This window comes from Mustela putorius, unplaced genomic scaffold, assembly GCF_011764305.1.
Source record: "Mustela putorius furo isolate JIRA1106 unplaced genomic scaffold, ASM1176430v1.1 tig00003845_pilon_pilon_pilon, whole genome shotgun sequence".
Classification (NCBI taxonomy): domain Eukaryota; kingdom Metazoa; phylum Chordata; class Mammalia; order Carnivora; family Mustelidae; genus Mustela; species Mustela putorius.
In genome coordinates this window covers 17,656,285-17,674,598 of record NW_025421998.1, presented here as the reverse complement: position 1 = coordinate 17,674,598, position 18,314 = coordinate 17,656,285, and the positions used below count along the sequence as shown (strand labels likewise).

The window sequence follows — 18,314 nt, the reverse complement described above, 5'->3', positions numbered from 1 at the left end:
TCATCTATTAAATGTACCTAATCTTTCTCTCAGCCGACTAGTTCAGATCCTGACATAACACAAGTGAAAATTAATGAAATTTAATTCACTGATGAATTATCTTTTATTGTCATTTTCACAAGCAAATTGTGCAGAATTGAAAAATGAATGACATTCTTCTTGGAACTGTTTTAAATGAAAGAGGTCAGTAAGTAACACTACCATTGAATCTGTGGTCGTAAATGTGAAAAAGAGTCGTCATTTGTAAAACTATTTGAGACATTTTCCGATATGAGGGAATGACTCATTCCTGATGAAAATGGTCTCCTGGTTCAGACCAGCATCATGTTTACAGAAGTGAAACACGAATAAGGTCAAAAAGACTCACGTTCAAGCCAGAAACATACAACTGATTCTGAAGTCGGTACCATGGCTAAATAACCACATTCTCAGAATTCAGACCCTCATGGCAGCTACAGACAGATTACTGGCCCACACTTGAGAGGCGCCATTGACAGCATGGAGATAAGAGAGAGGTTATCGTGTCAGAATTGATCATTTCCAACCTGGAAAACCAGAGTAAGAACTGGATGTTGTACCTAGAAACCCACAGGCCTGCAAACATAAAGCGGAATGGGAATTTCTTTGGTTCCTTGGGAGAAAAAAGATAGATCATTTCTATTTGTAAAGGAAATACTAAGAGTATTGCTAATTTCATTGTAAGCCTCTCTTTATGCATACATGCGATATCCACCCTCTTTTTGCACCCATCTTATTTGCTAGTCTTGCAGCTGTTAAAAAGATGAGCTACTGTAAGTACAGAGAATGATATTGCAAATATGTATACACCCACCATTCTTAATTATTTTTTCCACTTTACTGGTGCTTTTCCTTCCGTCATAGAGCAGTCTGCCCCCTGAGTCCATATCTCTGTGATAGCCAAGGGATAGGAAAATGACTAAACCGGAAGGAGCATCTAAAATCAGAGACTTTTCTGCCTTCAGTTCAGGTCATGATCCCAGGGTCCTGGGATCGAGTCCCACATCAGGCTCTCTACTCAGCAGGGAGCCTGCTTCCTCCTCTCTCTGCCTGCCTCTCTGCCTACTTGTGATCTCTGTCTGTCAAATAAATAAATAAAAATAAAATAAAATAAAATCAGAGACTTTTCAGACAAAAAGCTCTGTCTACACTGCTCCATGGCAGAGGGGTAGTGATCACTCTGTGTGGACGGTCCAGGCCTGCTACTTACTTGCAGTAAGGCCCATGAGGCAGCTCAGGGAGATGCCAAACACAAATCTTGAGCAAAAGGGAACCGACAGGATTTTTAGGATTTCCACATCTAATCTTTTTCTCCTTATATGTACTGTTATCTCCACTGTCCATTTCCTTTCCAACAACCTCTTTTACGTATCACTTTTGCCGATTTGTTGTAGCCATCCCCATGTGTCCCCTCTGTCCTTCCAGTAAATCAGGGGAGCCCTTACCAGAAGCTAAAGCCTGACAGCTTCACCTTTGAGGTTATCAAAAGCACGTAACAATGAGTCGAGAGTTCTGGCTTCTGATCCCAGGCCCTAAGCAAGTGGTTCGCTCTGGCCCAAAGTGTCCTTGAAAAGAAAGGGCTGACTGCAATGGCTGGTAAGAGTCTTCTCACCCTAGCCCGGAAAGACCCAGGAAGACAGACGATTTTCCCTGCAACCCCTTTTTCCTGATTAACCCACACAGAGTGCAATCGGACAAGTGCCCATGTGTTCTTCCTTCAGGCTGTGAAATTTGAACCTTATCATGACAGCGCCCTGGCCCGATTTCTGCTGAAGCGAGGCTTAAGAGTAAGTCCTTCCACTTTGATCATAGTGGGGCATTTCCAAAGTGAGAGAGAATTGGCTGCGGGAGCCTGAGTCACAATAATTTCATCCTTCTCGTTCCCACCCTCAGAACAAAAGAATCGGTCATTTCTTGTTTTGGTTCTTGAGAAGTGAGATAGCCCAGTCCCGGCACTATCAGCAGAGGTTCGCCGTGATCCTGGAAGCCTACCTGAGGGGCTGCGGCACGGCCATGCTCCACGACTTCACCCAACAAGTTCACGTGATCGAGACGCTGCAGAAGGTCACCATTGATATTAAGTCACTCTCTGCTGAGAAGTATGATGTCAGTTCCCAAGGTACAGTGGCTGTGTTTTCATGGTTCCCTTTCCAAAGGCCTTCATCTCCAAGTGCCCTCATCCTTGTGATTCTTCTCCTTGAGGAAGGCAAGTCGCACCTTCTGAAAGGGAGCCAAAGACAGGTTTTTTTAATCCCCTTTCTCCTTGGAGTAAGCAAATTTAAAGCTCTCTTTTTACAAGATCATATTTTTTTGAACTATACACATATACATGCTAATGATGAATTTTTGAAAATAGACATTAAACTCCATGAAAAATTAAAAAAGCATTATGCCAATGTAAGATGTATTAAGAACAATTGTTTACACCCATCCAAAGATTAGTTACTTGCAAATACTTACCTATTTCCTCCCTTTCAATATGTGCATAATTTTCAAATTTTCAGTCATTTAAAGAAATTATTAAGAAACTAATTTAAAATGTGTGTGTGTATATATATATACACACACACAAATACATTTATTTATTTATTTATTTATGTCAGTGGATTTATACATCTCCTCTCTGAAGTCATTTCCAAAATGATCTTCTTATCCCTAAGAAATCCTGCCCCTGCCTCTAGGAAAATTAATCACTCTTTCTCTGTATATAGCTTTGGGTTGATACTGTATTAAATTAGAGTCATTAACATGTCTTTCTGGTCTGGTAAATTTCATGACCCTTGAAACAAGAGGCTATGTCTTACTCATTTGTGTATACCTAGACCCAGCACTGTGGCCCCAGGTGGACACACTCTAACATACTCAGCCAGTATTTTAAACTTAATATTCCAAATTTCCACTTTTTCCCTTTGATTCTTTTCCAATACACCAGTAGTACTCTCCCCTAAAACATAATAATGGTAATAATCATCTTTTTGCATTGCAAATAAGAAAGGGAAACACTTGTTCTGGCCTCCAGTATGGTATCCAGGAAGTCATTTTAACCTACATATTTTGACTTAGACTTTAGAATTCTGAAGAACTCTTGAATTTTGAGGGTATCACGTTGTCTCCACATAACCTAGCTTCCTCTTTTGAAAAGAATCTACAGAACCCTAACCGAATGGCATTTCAAACAGTCTTCAAATGTCTGTTCCCCAAACCACATGGCAGTTGAGAGTTTCACATTGGAACGAAAACTACAGTATTCATTCCTTAGCATTACCCTCAAGGTATCCTCCCTTACCTGACTGGCTTGGGATCCCACAGAGGCACTCCCACGCTTCTATCCTCTGCTGTATCACGCGTCACGGTCACATTGCTCACAATAAGCCTGATTTAGGGGTGCCTGGGTGGCTCAGTGGGTTAAGCCTCTGCCTTCGGCTCAGGTCATGATCCTGGCATCCTGGGATCAAGCCCCCCAGGGAGCCTGCTTCCCCTCCTCTCTCTCTGCTTGCCTCTCTGCCTACTTGTGATCTCTGTCTGCCAAATAAATAAATACAATCTTTTAAATAATAATAATCCTGATTTAACCCGCCACCTCTTATGGTTAGTTCCTCAAAGACAGAAACCCAATGCCCTGGGTTCCAGCTCCACACCAGACCAAATGGATAGAATGTTATGAAGAGATGTGGCCTCAGGAAATGTTCTAGATAAAACCGGTGACTCCCTGAACTTACGTAACTTTTGTGTGCTTTTGGCAATTACAGTTATTTCACAACTTAAGCAAAAGCTTGAAAACCTGCAGAATGCGAATCTCCCCAAAAGCTTTAGAGTGCCGTATGATCCTGGACTGAAGGCGGGAGCCTTAGTGGTAGGTATCACCTTGATGTCCCCAAGTGTCTTTGTGTCTTGAAGCTGTCTGTGCACGCTTTACAGGGCCCAGTGGGTCAGAGCTAACATGTATGTAGAGACAGAGAAGCTGGAAAGTCCCCAACAGGGTTCTCGTCAAGGTGTTCTCTACGTACTAGCTGCTCGAAACCTCCACACCAGGCGTTTCCCAACCACTTGGTTTTAAATCAGCTCTCTTAAGGAATCATTCACGTACAATAAAACTCACTCATCCAAAGTGTACGTTGCAATGAGTTTTGACAAATCATATAACCACCCCCACGATCAGGATAGAGAACATTTCCAAAGAGATGTCGTAGGAAGGGTCCTTTCATGTGCCTTTTGCAATTAGACCTTCCCTCCTGCCATCCCCCATCCTAGACAGCAAATCTGCCCCTGCCACATCGTTTTACTTTTCCTAGAACTTCATGAGGTGCAATCATACACTGTGTGGTGTTTGTTTCTGGATACTTTTCCTTCGCATAGTGCTTTTGAGATCCATCCACGTCACTGTGTGTGTCAACATTCTCTTCCTGTTTTTATGACTGAGTGGTATTCCCCTGTCCAGATATACTGTGACTTGTTTTCCATTCACCTCTTGAGGATGTATTTAACAGCAAGGCAGTGGAGTCATGGTACATGTGTGTTTCATTTTATAAGACACTGCCACACTGGTTTTCCAAAGTGGCTGTACCATTTTATTTTCCCACCAGCATTGTGAGATCCAATTGTCTCTCATCCTTGCCAACACTTACTATCACCAATTTTTAATTTTAGCCATTCCAATGGTGAACTGGTATCACCCTGTTGCTTTTATTTGCATTTCTCTAATGATGTGGAGTATCTTCTTGTGTGCTTATATTTTTCCCCAAGTTTTTTTTGTTTGTTTGTCTTTTATTAACATATAATGTATTATTAGCCCCAGGGGTACAGGTCTGTGAATCACCAGGTTTACACACTTCACAGCACTCACCATAGCACATACCCTCCCCAATGTCCATATGCTTATTTATTTTTTTGAGAAGTTTCTGTTCCCACCTTTTTTTTTTTTTAAATGTGGGTTGCCTTCTTATTTTTGAGTTATTTATATATTCTGGCTACAAATCCTTTTTTCTTTATCAGGTATATATTTTATGAATAATAGTCCATGGCTTGCCTTTTCATTTTCTTAGCAGTGTATTTCAAAGAGAAGAGGGTTTAGTTTCAATTAAGCCTAACTTGTCACTTTTTTATAGTTTTTGTGTGTATGTGTCCTATGAAACATCTGTTTTATCCAGTAATTCTCAACCAGGGGTGACACCCCCCAACAAAAACACATACATGTGGTAATGTCTGGAGCTATTTTTTATGGTCACAACTGGAACAATGCTGCTGGCATCTAGTGGGCAGAGATCAGGGATGCTGTTTACTATCCTACAGTGCACAGAACAGCCTCCCAACAATGAATGATCTAGCCCAAAATGGCAGCAAGGCCAAGCTGAGAAATACTGCCTAATTCAACATGACAAATCCTTTTTTCCTAGAAGTTTCATGGTTTTCACTCTTATATGTAAGTCTTTGACCCATTTTGAGTTAATTTTTGTGTAGAGTTGGAAGTAAAGATCAGGTGTGGGTTTTTTTAGAATCAAATATCTGACTTTTCTGGCCCCATCCATGGAAAACACTAACCTATTCCTGTTGAAATACCTTGGCACTTTTGTCAGATATCAACTGATCATATTTCAGAGGGCCTATGTCTAGATTTTCCAATCCACTTCGTTGATCTAAATATCTATCCTTGGGGAGCCTGGGTGGCTCAATGTGTTGAGCTTCCGACTCTTGATTTGGGCTTAGGTCATGATCTCAGGGTCAGGAGATTAAGACCTCCATCACGCTCTGCACTCATTGAGGAGTTTGGCATTCTGTCTCTCCCTCTCCCTCTGTCCCTCCTCCCACTTGCTCTAAGATAAATAAATAAATAAATAGATATCCTTCTATCAATACCACATGCTCTGGGTTACATTCAGATGATAAACCACTCCATATCTGCCTAAGAATCTTACAACAGTGTATTTCCATTACCTTCCTCCCATCCTTTGCACTATTCTGTCATGCCTTTAACTCCCACATATGTTATAAACCCAATAATAATAATAGCTCTTGTTATTATTGCTTTAAATAGTTAAGAATAGATTGAGCAGATTTAAGAGATTAAACATTTTTTATATTTACCCACACACTTAACCACATTTGGGACTCTTTATTTCTTTGTATCAGCTCCTGTGTCCCTCTGGTATTGTTTTCTTTCAGCCTTAAATACTTCTTATAAGGCAGGTCTTCTGGCTAGAAATTCTTTCAGCTTATGTTTGTCTAGGAAACCTTTTTATCCCACCTTCATTTTTTCGGAAGATGTTTCCCCTAAATATCAAATTCTAGGGTGATTTTTTTCCCTCCCTTTCAGCAGCATTTTCTTCTGGCTTGCATATTTTCTGACAGTAATTCTCCTATCATTCTTATCTTTGACTTCTGTACATGTCTTTTTTCCCTAAGATGCTTTTAAGATTTTCTGTTTTAGCACCGTGAGTTTCCAGCAATTTGATGATGATGGGCCTTGGTATGGTTTTCTTTACATTTCATCTACTAGTATTTGTTGGGCTTGGATAAATGGCACATGGGAGTACCAGGGCCCTTGGAGGTGGGTATACAGATGGCATCTGCCACTGTTTCTTGGGTACCTCCACAAACTCTGAGGGTTCCTTGGAACACAGTTTGAGAACTCTTGCTTTCAGGTACTATGACTTGCTCTTAGAGAGCATTTCCAGATTTGGTTGGAATCCTTTCTGTGTTTTCACCCAAATCGTTAAGCATCATTTTCCAGCTAGGATGCCGTACTGGTTGTTTGTAGTGGCGCCTTGCAAGAGGATTTGTATCTCCACAACATGTATTCATTATGTGTTGGAAACACATGACCCTTTTCTTACAGATTGAAAAATGTAAAGTGATGGCCTCCAAGAAGAAGCCGCTGTGGCTTGAGTTTAAATGTGCCGACCCCACAGCCCTATCCAGCGAAACGATTGGAATTATCTTTAAACATGGTGATGACCTGCGTCAAGACATGCTGATTTTACAGGTACGCCACCGCTAAGGAAATTTTTGCACAGTTACCTGAAAAAAGAATCCCGTGTTAGAGCTAAAAAATGCCCCCACGACTTCCATTCCCACTCTCCTATTCCATCCACACACGGTGAGCCAGCATTCCGTAACAGTTTCCACAGCGGGGAGCATGGCTGCAGACTGTTCGATGCACGATCAGGGAACAGCCCTGTTCCATCCATCCGTGAGAAGATGCACAGCCAGCCTCCGCATGGGGCCAGATGGGTCTCCCTCCCCATGCCCTTCTTGTGCACACCATACTCCTAACGCGATAACATAAAATACAGACCTCTTCGGCCCCCCTGGCATCCCCTTTATGTATATTTATAGACACAGATGTGCACCCACAGGTGCTCTCCTTAGAGACCCATAGACTCTGATACACATCCACATCTGCAAACCCAAGTGAAGGATTTGACAGGAAAGAGAGAAGAAGAACAGGCAGGTGATGTCAGAACTCATGCAGTTAAACAGCAGGAGTGAATGGATTACTAGAGCAGGAGGCAGATGGTAATCGATGTTGGCCATCTTCCATATTGTCTAACGTTTCTGGATCAACTTTAGGTTTGCAAACCGGGAAAGTAATATTCTCCATATTCTAGCTCACCATTGTAGAAGTAACATAAGTTCTAATCTTTAGTGGGTTTTTTTAAAAATAGGCAGACCTCATTGAGCTAAATGTGGCCTGCTTAAAAACTGGTCGTGTTTCGTTCTCTCCGTTTCTGCTCGGACTTATTTCTGATATGGAAGCGATAATACCTTTTGCTCTCTTTTTGAGAATCCTAGGTGTATTGTCTCAGAAGTATTCAAAAGAAAGAAAGGAAAAGAAATCCTTCAAACCTCTTGGAGGTTTGTTGCATTTCCCATAAATTTGCAGACTCCTTTGAATTATTCGAAGACAAGAACTCGCATCACTGTGCCATTCCTCTCAATTTGCGGGGAGGTTTGCACTTGCCTTTTCTGTTTTGTTTTGATGCTGAGGCATGCTGCTTACAAGAGCTCAGGAAGCCTTAGTCTCTCCACCTGCAAAATGGAAATGAGAATCATACCCCCGTGAGAGGGTAAATGCAAATGAAAGACCTAGAACAGCACTCAGTCAATTTGCCGGCATTTTCAGCGCTGCTCCTGTTGTCTTGGGTTAGCCCAAGCGTGCCTTATGGATAAAAACTCGTAAGAACAGCAGAGCAGACCATAACCCCAGAATAGCTAAAACGTCATTACCATGTCTCCCCACTCAAAATCCATTCACCCTCTTCCCCAGAGGACATCTCAGGGACTGAACTTAAGAGGCCCCCAAGGAAGGGGAATCTCAAAGCACCCCTTATAAATAAAGTATGGCTGTTATTTATAGAGTGTACGTTAACATACATATTTCATGTTACCAGATAAGATTGTGGGGCTTTTTAAGGGAGAAGAAAAAGACATTAAGCAAATATAGATTTCTAATGGAGACTTTTTTTGTGTTCACTGTCCAGATTCTACGAATCATGGAATCCATTTGGGAGACTGAATCTTTGGATCTGTGCCTCCTGCCATATGGTTGCATTTCAACTGGGGACAAAATAGGTATGTGGTCACCTCGGGAGATGAATGTACTGCTCAGCTCGCTTCACGGGATCCTAAGCCCTTTGGTGTAGGCATTTAATACCTGAAAAATTACACACATAATACATATATAAAGGAAGGCAGTGTTCCAAGGCTGGTGCATGTGACTCGAGTTAATGTGGATCTGTTGGAAATACACAAGTGTGGGATTCCAGTCCTGTGACTATACATGGCAATGATTTTAGTAAGAACTTATTCCCTCCTCTCTACTTCTCCATGTCTAAACTGTAACTCGTTTCACTGCACATTAAACGTCTCTCTCACAAATAACATTTAAAAATAGATGGAAAGATCTGTCACTTACTTTAGTATCTTAGAATTCACATTATTGAAGTGATTATGTAGTCATCTCTTCGGTGCTTTTATAGACATTTAACATTTTTTTTTTGAGCCACACATATTTTTATTCAAGCTTCTGATCTGAGAACTGTATAAAACCACTTCCATTTGACCCTGGGATTAAAAAAAGGAAAAGGCACCATTTGCCAAACTCCTATGCTCAGCACATAAGTGCTTTTTACTTATGACTTTTCAAAACCAGCTTTCCTCTTTTTTCATTCAGGGACACCAAAAGCAGGTCCCACACAACTTCCTCCCTCCTCCTCCTTTACTTCCTGTCCTTCCTAAGAAAACCAAAAGCACAAACCTGGAAAATAGCCCCCTGGTTGAAAAGCCTGCTGCCCCCAACCCCCATCAACAAAGACAGAACCATTCACCCCGGGGTCAGGCACCAGGTCCCAGTTTACATCAGATTCTGTGCCTCCTGTAGGAATGATCGAGATCGTGAAAGATGCCACAACAATTGCCAAAATTCAGCAAAGCACAGTGGGCAACACAGGTGCATTCAAAGATGAGGTCCTGAATCACTGGCTCAAAGAAAAATGCCCCATTGAAGAAAAGGTGAGCTCCTGCTTTTTGCAGCGCCAAAGGCTCCTTGCAAGCTGGTCATTTATGTAGCAATAATGGGTTCACATTTTCAAAGCATCTACCAGTGTCACACCTGATGTTGGGCAAAATCCTGTCCTCATGAGGCCAAGAGGGTTTTAAGCACCTTCCCGTGGGACACAGCAGATTGGTGTCAAACGCTCCATTCAGAATGCTGAGAGCATTTGTTTCTCCTTTGATTATCAGGCACACTTTGCATCAAATTTGGTTCTATGAAATGATGTGTTGGCACTTTTTAGGACAGTCCATTGTTGTTGTTCAGCAGAAACATGTAGTCACTGTGTTATCAACCCCTTCCTCCCTGAGAAACGCCACCTATCCTATCAGCGAACTTGTAATTTACACACCCGCCCCCGCCCTCCCATCTAAACGGTGAATTATGGATGCGGCAAATGTCAGTTCCAGCATCTTTCTGAAGGACATATGCTGCGTCCTTCACAAGCTGCGTGCTGGGGCTGCTTGGCTGTCGCTTCAAGTTCTGCTGCGCCAGATTAGCCCTTCTCATTTGCATGGTTAGCAGCCTTTTGGGGAGGAAATATAACTAGCAGCACTTATTAGGCGGCTATACACGTGGATTTGTGAACCCGTGCCTACTGGGAGTGGTCACAAGCAAAACATATGTTCACGGATGAAGGAGGAACCATTATGGGTTCTGTGGAGTTGCTGGCAAGCGGTGCGGAAATGAACCCTTCGATCAACTGTTGCTCCCTGACTCTTCTTTCCTCTCCCCGCTCTCGTGAGTCACCGAATCTTCACCTAAATTGTAAGGAGAGCAGTGACCAAGTTGGCAGTTCGTAGAACGTTAATGAAATCAGGGGCAACCCATTTGCTCTCTGAAAACAGTTCCCAGAACTGTCCTTTTCGGAAGTCACCTGTCGCTGGGGTGCGCTGTTCTTTGTGGTTAGAACACAGCTAATGCCCGGATGCCTTTGCATTAGTTTCAGGCAGCCGTGGAGAGATTTGTTTATTCCTGCGCTGGCTACTGTGTGGCTACCTTTGTTCTTGGAATAGGCGACAGGCACAACGACAATATTATGATCACGGAGACAGGTGAGTTTATTTATTATCATTTTTCTATCACGGTAGAATATATATAACAGAATTTAGCATTTTGACCAGTTTTAAGTGTACAGTTAAATGGCATTAAATACATTTACACTGCTGCACAACCATCACCACCCATCGCCAGAACTTTCTCGCCTTCCCCAATGGAAACACTGTCCCCACTGAACTAGTACTAACTCCCCTCCTCCCCTCCCCTCGGCACAGAGCAATATTTAAGCAGAGGTCCGTGTGAGAGCACACATCCAGAAGTCATTACCATGCAGGGACATAGACACCGTGATCACTCCCAGACAGAACCCAGGAGTGAATAACAGAAGATGCCAGAAATGTGACTTCAGAAGGAAAAGCCAGAGAGTAGCTAGAAAGCTTGGGTGGGGACATATCCCAGAAGCTGGTGACAGCGGGTGTGATCAGTAGTGCCAGACACAGCAGGGAAGTGACGACAAGAACTCCCAGATGTCCTTCCATCGGAAGCGCTCTGCCTTCCTAACCTACCCCTCGTCACCAGTTCGCTGACTGCCCTGACAGTGGTCAGTACTGGCTACCGTGCCAGGAAAGGGTTCTCTAAGAAATCTGGACCAGTTTAAGAATGGAGCCTGGAAAAGGCACCAGATGGGGGTAAACTGCTTCCTCTCTGTGGGAAGCAAAAGACATCACGTACTTACGGGCTACGTAAATGAGAGGAGATGGTGGTCATCGTGGTGGTAATAGTGACAGGGGTAGAAATGGACCCAAAGGAGATTCAAAATGGTTTATTTCTGTGGGGCTACTCCAAAGTAAAAGGTGAATGCCCTTCCCCCAAGCAGCACCGACCCGCCTTCTCTCCCGAGTCCCATAAAGGGCATAAGAGGGTCCCGGTTATAACGATGGCAGATTAGCCAGAGAGTGTAAACTTCCATTTCTAAGAATAATTCTGAGACGAGTCAAGGATTTTTTTTTTTTTTTAATGGCATTTGGCTGTCATTTAAAGAACACCAGAGGATATCAAAAACACACTTGGTTCAAAGAGTGCTTTGTGGTTACTACTACGCACACCTGCTAAGCCGAAAAAATATCACAAGCCTCTAAAACAGGGTAAAAATAGCTCTCTCACCCAAGATAGCTCATTTTCAAGCAACTTGAAAAAATACTCCAGGAAATAAACAAACCAGAGTGTTGTTACAAGCCATTGTGCCAGTGTAATGATGTCCGACATTTTCTTCTCCGAAGGAAACCTATTTCATATTGACTTTGGACACATTCTTGGGAATTACAAAAGTTTCCTGGGCATTAATAAAGAAAGAGTGCCGTTTGTGCTAACTCCAGACTTCCTGTTTGTGATGGGAACTTCTGGAAAGAAGACAAGCCTACACTTCCAGAAATTTCAGGTAATTGGCCTCCTCCTGCGTGGCCTCCGGGAACACCAACCGGAGAGTGCCTGCCCGGCCCAGCAGCCCTGCCCCCTCAGCTCCACTAAGGCTTTTCTGCCCACCCTCTCCGGCAGAGGCACCCGGTCCTCCCTGTTTCCTGCGTTCCATCCCCACGTACACGATCCCATTCCTCCGTCACCTCCCACCCCAAACCAAACGGCAGGTGAAAGCATTCCGTAATCCAGGGACAGGCGGATCCGGAACACCGGGATGGCCCCTGTACTGAAGGGGGGCTTGACCGGGGAGCCCCTCCGAATATTTCTTTCTCTATTCAAGCCAGGGCCTAGAAAATCCAAATCTTGCGTGTCCCTTTCAGGACTCTCCAACAATCGGGAGCTCCTCTTGATGTCTGCGACAGGTGTGTCTTTTTCAGAGTACTGACAGAGGGCATGGTGGCCGCACCTCTGGACTCTTGTCTCATGTGTGTGAAGGACAGTCCCTTCTCTCATTCGAAATCCTGTCAGTGTGTGTGCAGGGGGTGCGCCCAGCTCTGACACGGCCTACTCACTGGTCAGCGGGCTCTGACACGGGTCAGCCCGTCTCCCCGGGGCGTCCACGTCCTCCTTGCTTTTATATTCCTTCCTGGTCTCCATCCACATTTGACTAGCAAATATTTCAAGCACCCGAGGAGGAACATTTTGGCACTTGCAAACTTAGTAACTGTGAAGGAATAGAAGTGAAAATGACTACGCGACGGGCTGCATGAAATACATGCACGGTACCCCCCACGAACACGAAACAGACCAGGGAGGTCGAGTGTGACTTGACCGGCAGCTGTGCTTGGGTCCCCTCTAGAGACCCCACCCCCGTCCCTCACCCCCAGCCTTAGGGCCTCTTCAGCACAGCCTGGTTTGCAATTAGCATTTCAGGAACAAACCTTTTTTCCGGGCGTCTCTTCTTGAGTACCCTGGGATCCTTGGGAGGTGGCCCAGGCCCCACAATTCAGCGCAACAGGAACTGGGAGATACGCATTGTTTTGAAAGCTGTCTGTTCTTGTTTGTTCTCCTGGCTGATTTCGATCTGATTACAGGACTTAATTCTCCCATGGTTCCAGGAGTGTTGTCAGAGAGACTGAGATCTCTGCGGCCAGATGTCTTAGGATTTGGGGGGTGTGCGTGTGTGTGTGTGTCTGTGTTTCTGTGTGAACTCAACTGGGTTTCAGACTATTTCAAGGGATTTGACACATCTCAGTCCTGTTTTTCTTTAACGTTAAAAACCATGTTTTTTGACAACTTCCTGGAAGAGAAAAATGGTTCCCAAAAAAAACCCCAAACCTGGAAGATCTTTACCATTTAAAGAAGAGGGGGACCCCAGAGGAGGGGGCGCCCCAAGGGGCCTCAAGCACAGCTGCAGTCATGCCACTGAGAGTCAGGCACACAGGAGTCCGTCCTCTCTGACAAGCTTTCCTGCTGTCTCTGTGTTTGTTCTCTTTCTCTTGGTGAGCGGTTTTCCCCAGAATGACTGCCCGTCTCTGATGTTCCTATGGACCCCACAGTGTCCGTGCCACCCCTAAAATCCCAGCAGGACTTCCCCCTTTCCTCTTATTCATTGTTATGCTTCAGAATAGTCTTTAATGAAGATTTGGGACATGGAAGGCCAAGGAAAGGTCACTCCTCGTCCCAGGCAGCTTCTACCCAAAGCAACAAAACTCTGCAGGGAGCCTTGGCACTAGTCTCTCGGTCCAGGACCACTGCGCCACCTGTTGTGACTAAAGCTGTCTTCCCAAACCGCTAAAACCTCCTTCACCAAAGTGACCTCTAGGCGGTGTGCACTGCTAAAAACACACCTTTGTAAATTTTACGGAACTGACGTATCTGTGTTCTAGAGTACTGGCCTACGGTTTAAACCACAGTACTGTGGCTGAAGGATGGCTTAGGAGCAGAAAAATGAGCTTGAATCCTAGTCCTCTACTTAGTATCTCTGCGTGTGATACAGAGAACTCATCTGTTCAGAACCTGGGGTTCCTGTTCCGTAACAGCAGGAGCAGGAAGGGATTATCTAAGCAGAATGGGTAGAATGCTCTTCCCAGTGCCAAGACCACAGCCGAAATCCAACACCCGGCAGCCCCCAGTGGGACGTATATATTGCAAGGGGTCTGCTAACTTGGAAAGCTTTTAAGCTGAGAAGCCCTCTTAGACATGAGATCACAAGCACAACAGCAACGTACAAAACACAGAAGAGTAGCCTTTTTCTGGGGAAAGAGCGGGGGCGGTGGGGGGTCCGAGCTCTGCCTGCTTGCCCCCCACCCTGCCTCTTTATCTGCTCATCCCCCGCACCTCACTCACAACAGGGAAAAAGCAGGCCACAGACACGTGTGTATACCATTATCTCATATCCAGGCTTCCTGACGTTTCAGCCTGAGCAAGATGAGCAGCAGGTTTTCATCATTTGACTCAGGCCTTGTGACAATTTATTTTTTTTAACATACTGCGAAACCCTCCAGAAGTTTTTCTATTTCTTAGTTTTATGTTCCCCTTTTGACACAAAGTCCTTCAGGCTCTGGGAGGACGTCTCTAAGCTCTCGAAATAGTGCTACAGGATCTCGTATAATAAAGCCACCATTTTTAGGTAGGCTAGAAAATGTTGTATATATTTACATTTTGAATCAAAGGTGTCCTCATTTCCAGCAAACCGCTAATTTAGAATGGTGAGGTTAATTAACGCACACAGCACGTTTGAGTAACCTGTTGGGGAGGGTGGAGAGAAGCTGACCCACTTTTCATTAAGGGTGAGGCAAGCCTTCTCCATAAGACCTGAAAACATGCCTAGCTCCTGGCTGAAGGCTCGAAGGCCGGAAACTGAAAGAGGAAGGCGCTGCTTTATTGCCCCTCTCCCTTTTTTCCAAAATACTTGTTGAGCCCAGGACCATCTTGATAAATTATTTCTAGAATCGGGTCGACTTCAGGAGCAAGCTGTGATCACACAAAAGGCACAAAACCAAGGCATGCTGACTGTTTTAACCCGAGGAGCCCCGATGGCCTTCGGAGCAGCATCCTGGACATCACATGTTAAACAGAAACATTTCAAAGATGACGGTTTTGATAAATAAATTCTCTTTGGGAAAATCTCTCCCTTACTGAAGGGTGAAAAGGAAAACCACGTTTTACTCAGACAATTGATTTGAGAACCACTGTGCTTTAAATTTCACTAAATGGTTTTAGAACCTCTGTGACCTACAGATACATTTATATCATTAGCAAATGAAATTTGGCTCCCTCTTTTCTTAATCTAAGAACGTGGGGGCTTTCTCCTAATTTTAAAGGTGGTAAATGTGGGTTTTTTTTTTTTAAGGCCAGTGAAATATTAAAAATATCAGAAGATACTGAAAACCCACCTTCCAAAAAGAACGCTGTCCGCCTTTGAGCGTTTTGCCTTTATTCTACTCTTTGGCCTCGGAGAAGATTGTAAATTCATCAGAATTTGGTTAAAACCTGAACTGAAGCAACAGATACACTGCTACTCCCTATAAACTGTTCAGCGGCTTCTCACCTCACTTTGAATCAAATCTGATTATCGAAGCCTGCCCAGGAGGCTCCATTCCGGGAGCCCACTACACACCCCCCACACTCACTTCCGAACAGAGCAGTCGCCCACTGGTGGGGCCCCCGGCCGTGTGCTTTGCCCTGCACTGTGCCTTCATGGCACCTGGGACCACATACGGCCGTCTGGGCAAGGCTATGGCAGCCGGGCCCCGTCTGACCTGAATCCCTCTTGTGGGGCCTGAGATGTAGGGAGTGCGCAGGAGGTATTTGCAGAGTGGAGAGGAGAGGGCGGAGGGTCAGTTCCTGCCTGCTCTTGGCACACAGTAGGCACTGAGCAAATGCATGTTAGATAAAGCAAAAGAAAGCTGGGGAGCCAAATAACACCTTCTCGGGCACATCTATGCAAAGCAGGCAGCTCGAGGAGCACACTTAAAAGGCATTTGCCCCTAGATGTCACTCTTAAGAAGCGTTTTATAGGAGAGAGTTCTGGAACTTATTCATGGTGTTACTTTAATCTTGGGGGCCGGCTTTACCACCCCTGGCAGTGAGGTCCCTGCACCCGATCTCCGTGCGGAGTCCTGACTGGGGTTAAGAACGATCTCAGCTGTCGTCTTGCTCTCCTCTTGGCCCCAGGTTCTTTTAACTGCCTCTGCCTCAGTTTCCCCAGCACAGCCCTGCTTGTTAACCTGCCTTTAGGAGCGGGGCCCTGCCCCCACCTACCAGTTGCCTTGCTGGAAACTCAAGCACTGTCCTAACCCCCGCCACAGGGACCCTAGCGCTTGACACTTCTGAGGACTGTGGCCTCCTCGCCGGTATTCCCCATTCCTGCTCTCTGACCGCCCTTCCCCACGTGGTAACCCTGGGTTTGTCTACACTGAGAACCCCCCTGTACTTAACGGGCTGCCAGCCTGCACCTTCTCAGCCTCCTGCTCCGCCCTGTTGTGGTCACCAGGCCCTATTTTTCCCTAGTTCTTACCAGGCCCTGATGGATAAGATCCATTGCACTTTGCGGGCAGATACAGGAAGGGAAGGAACATCCAGGCAGAAAGAATAGCATTAGCCGGGGCATGAAGTCAGTATTTAGTATCCGTATTTAGGAACAAAAAGTACAGGCGCCCAGTATGAAAGCCACACAGGTATAGACAGAAATGTGGGGTGAAATTTGGGTCAAGGAAAGAAATTTGCATCTGGTTTGGTCTCCAATAGGGAGACCACAAGCTTATCTGTCAATATCTCAGATGTGCCCAGAACACACTGAGTTGAGAAAGGATTCCCTCCTGGGACCTGCACCCTGGACCATAACAAGGTCAGGCTCAGCCTGCTCTCTCCCCACCTGAGGATGCTCAGTCTATACTATCCACCGGAAGACAGCCTCAGAGAAGGGTCCAGCATCAGTCATCCGTAGGCATTGGGATTCACGGGCGTGGATTTTGGATCCCCGTAACTTTTAAACATCTATCAAGAATAGCCTTCCGACTGGCATCTCCTCTCCCTGTTTAGTTTCTTCTAGAGAATTGTTTCGTCTACCCGAAGAGTATTATTGAGGCTGTTACTCCCCATGTTACAAAAACGTGTACTCTTTTTATAGAGATCCTCTTGCAAAATCTCTGTTAGGTCATAGTCTCCAGAAAGACTGTGTTTCTCCTACACAAAGAGTTTCTTAAAATCATTTGACCATTGGGTGAAGTAAGGGGTTTGATTTTCCTTTTGGCTACAGAAACATTTGAAGATGGCCCACGGCAAGTACATAGCATTTGTGATGTATGGCCTTGACCTGGTCGTTATCCCAACCCCCTGTGATCATGTCCTTTGTCCTTCCTTTCCTTTTTCTACTCACTTCAAATTAATGTTATTTTGACTTCTGTGTACTCAGTCCCTTCTGAAACAGGCTAGAACACGCACACATACAGTCCATTTAGAATATCTGACTAATAATGCAAGGCAGTGTAACCGGTAGGTTTCTAATGAGCTTCTAAGTATTTGAGAACATGGCAACAGAGCCCTTCGCCTGGTAGACGGAGCTGGTCTGAGATTCATTTTTAAGAGGTCCTTAGAGACAAGATTCCTAATTCAAGCTCAACAAATGCACACCCAAGTGTCAGACACACTCTTCCTTCAGATTATCCAGAAAGTGCTTCCTCCTGCGTTATTGAGGTCTGCTAGCCGGTGTCTCTCCGTTTTGCCAGAATAACTTCTAAAAGCATAGCCTGGCCAACTCATTGATTATTTTGTTGTTGTTGTTACAAAACAAAATAAAATCCTCTCTGACAGGAATGTTTTTTCTCTCCACTGTCTCCTTCCTCTAGCGGACGGAGGCACCCTTACTATTTAGAAAAAGTCAGCGGGTACGGACATTGCTTTTCATTGATGAATCTTTGTGAGGTTTTCTCCTCTCTCTCTTCTCTGCCCTGGAGTTCCTGTTTTGTAGGCCTGAGGTCGCTTCCTCATTTTTGTAAGTATGTGTGTGCAGTACTAGTTCACTTCCACTTTGTTTTAGACGAAAATGGAGGAGTTTGTTTTAAGAAAAAGGAGGCCTATTCCCTATGACCTTGGACAGCCTAAAGCAGCCAGAGCTCATTGGTGGTTAAAAAATTAGTAGACGGGCACATGGGTGGCTGAGTCGGTTAAGGCGGTAGGCTCAGGTCACGATCCCCGGGTCCTGGGATGGAGCCCAGCATCAGGTTCTCTGCTCAGCAGGGAGCCTGCTTCTCCCACTCCCTCTGCCCCTCCCCCAGCTCATACTTGAGCTCGCTCAGGCATGTTCTCTCTCCCTCTATGTCAAATAAAG

At 44.8% G+C, this 18,314-nt stretch overlaps 1 protein-coding gene across 9 annotated transcripts in view; it reads left to right on the top strand.

Annotated features, from left to right (window-relative positions):
• Positions 1-18,314, top strand: part of PIK3CG (phosphatidylinositol-4,5-bisphosphate 3-kinase catalytic subunit gamma) — a 32,527-nt gene that overhangs the window by 5,598 nt on the left and 8,615 nt on the right. For 8 of the 9 annotated variants that reach the window (XM_045089669.1, XM_045089668.1, XM_004739544.3 and 5 more), the window contains 8 exons: positions 1,740-1,805; positions 1,912-2,137; positions 3,768-3,871; positions 6,851-6,997; positions 8,496-8,586; positions 9,395-9,525; positions 10,509-10,620; positions 11,845-12,002. In XM_045089669.1, coding sequence (XP_044945604.1) covers positions 1,740-1,805; positions 1,912-2,137; positions 3,768-3,871; positions 6,851-6,997; positions 8,496-8,586; positions 9,395-9,525; positions 10,509-10,620; positions 11,845-12,002 — 1,035 coding nt within the window. Of the gene's footprint in view, positions 1-1,739; positions 1,806-1,911; positions 2,138-3,767; positions 3,872-6,850; positions 6,998-8,495; positions 8,587-9,394; positions 9,526-10,508; positions 10,621-11,844; positions 12,003-17,832; positions 17,979-18,314 lie in introns of all 9 variants that reach the window. The other variant, XR_006609590.1, reaches the window with a different exon arrangement.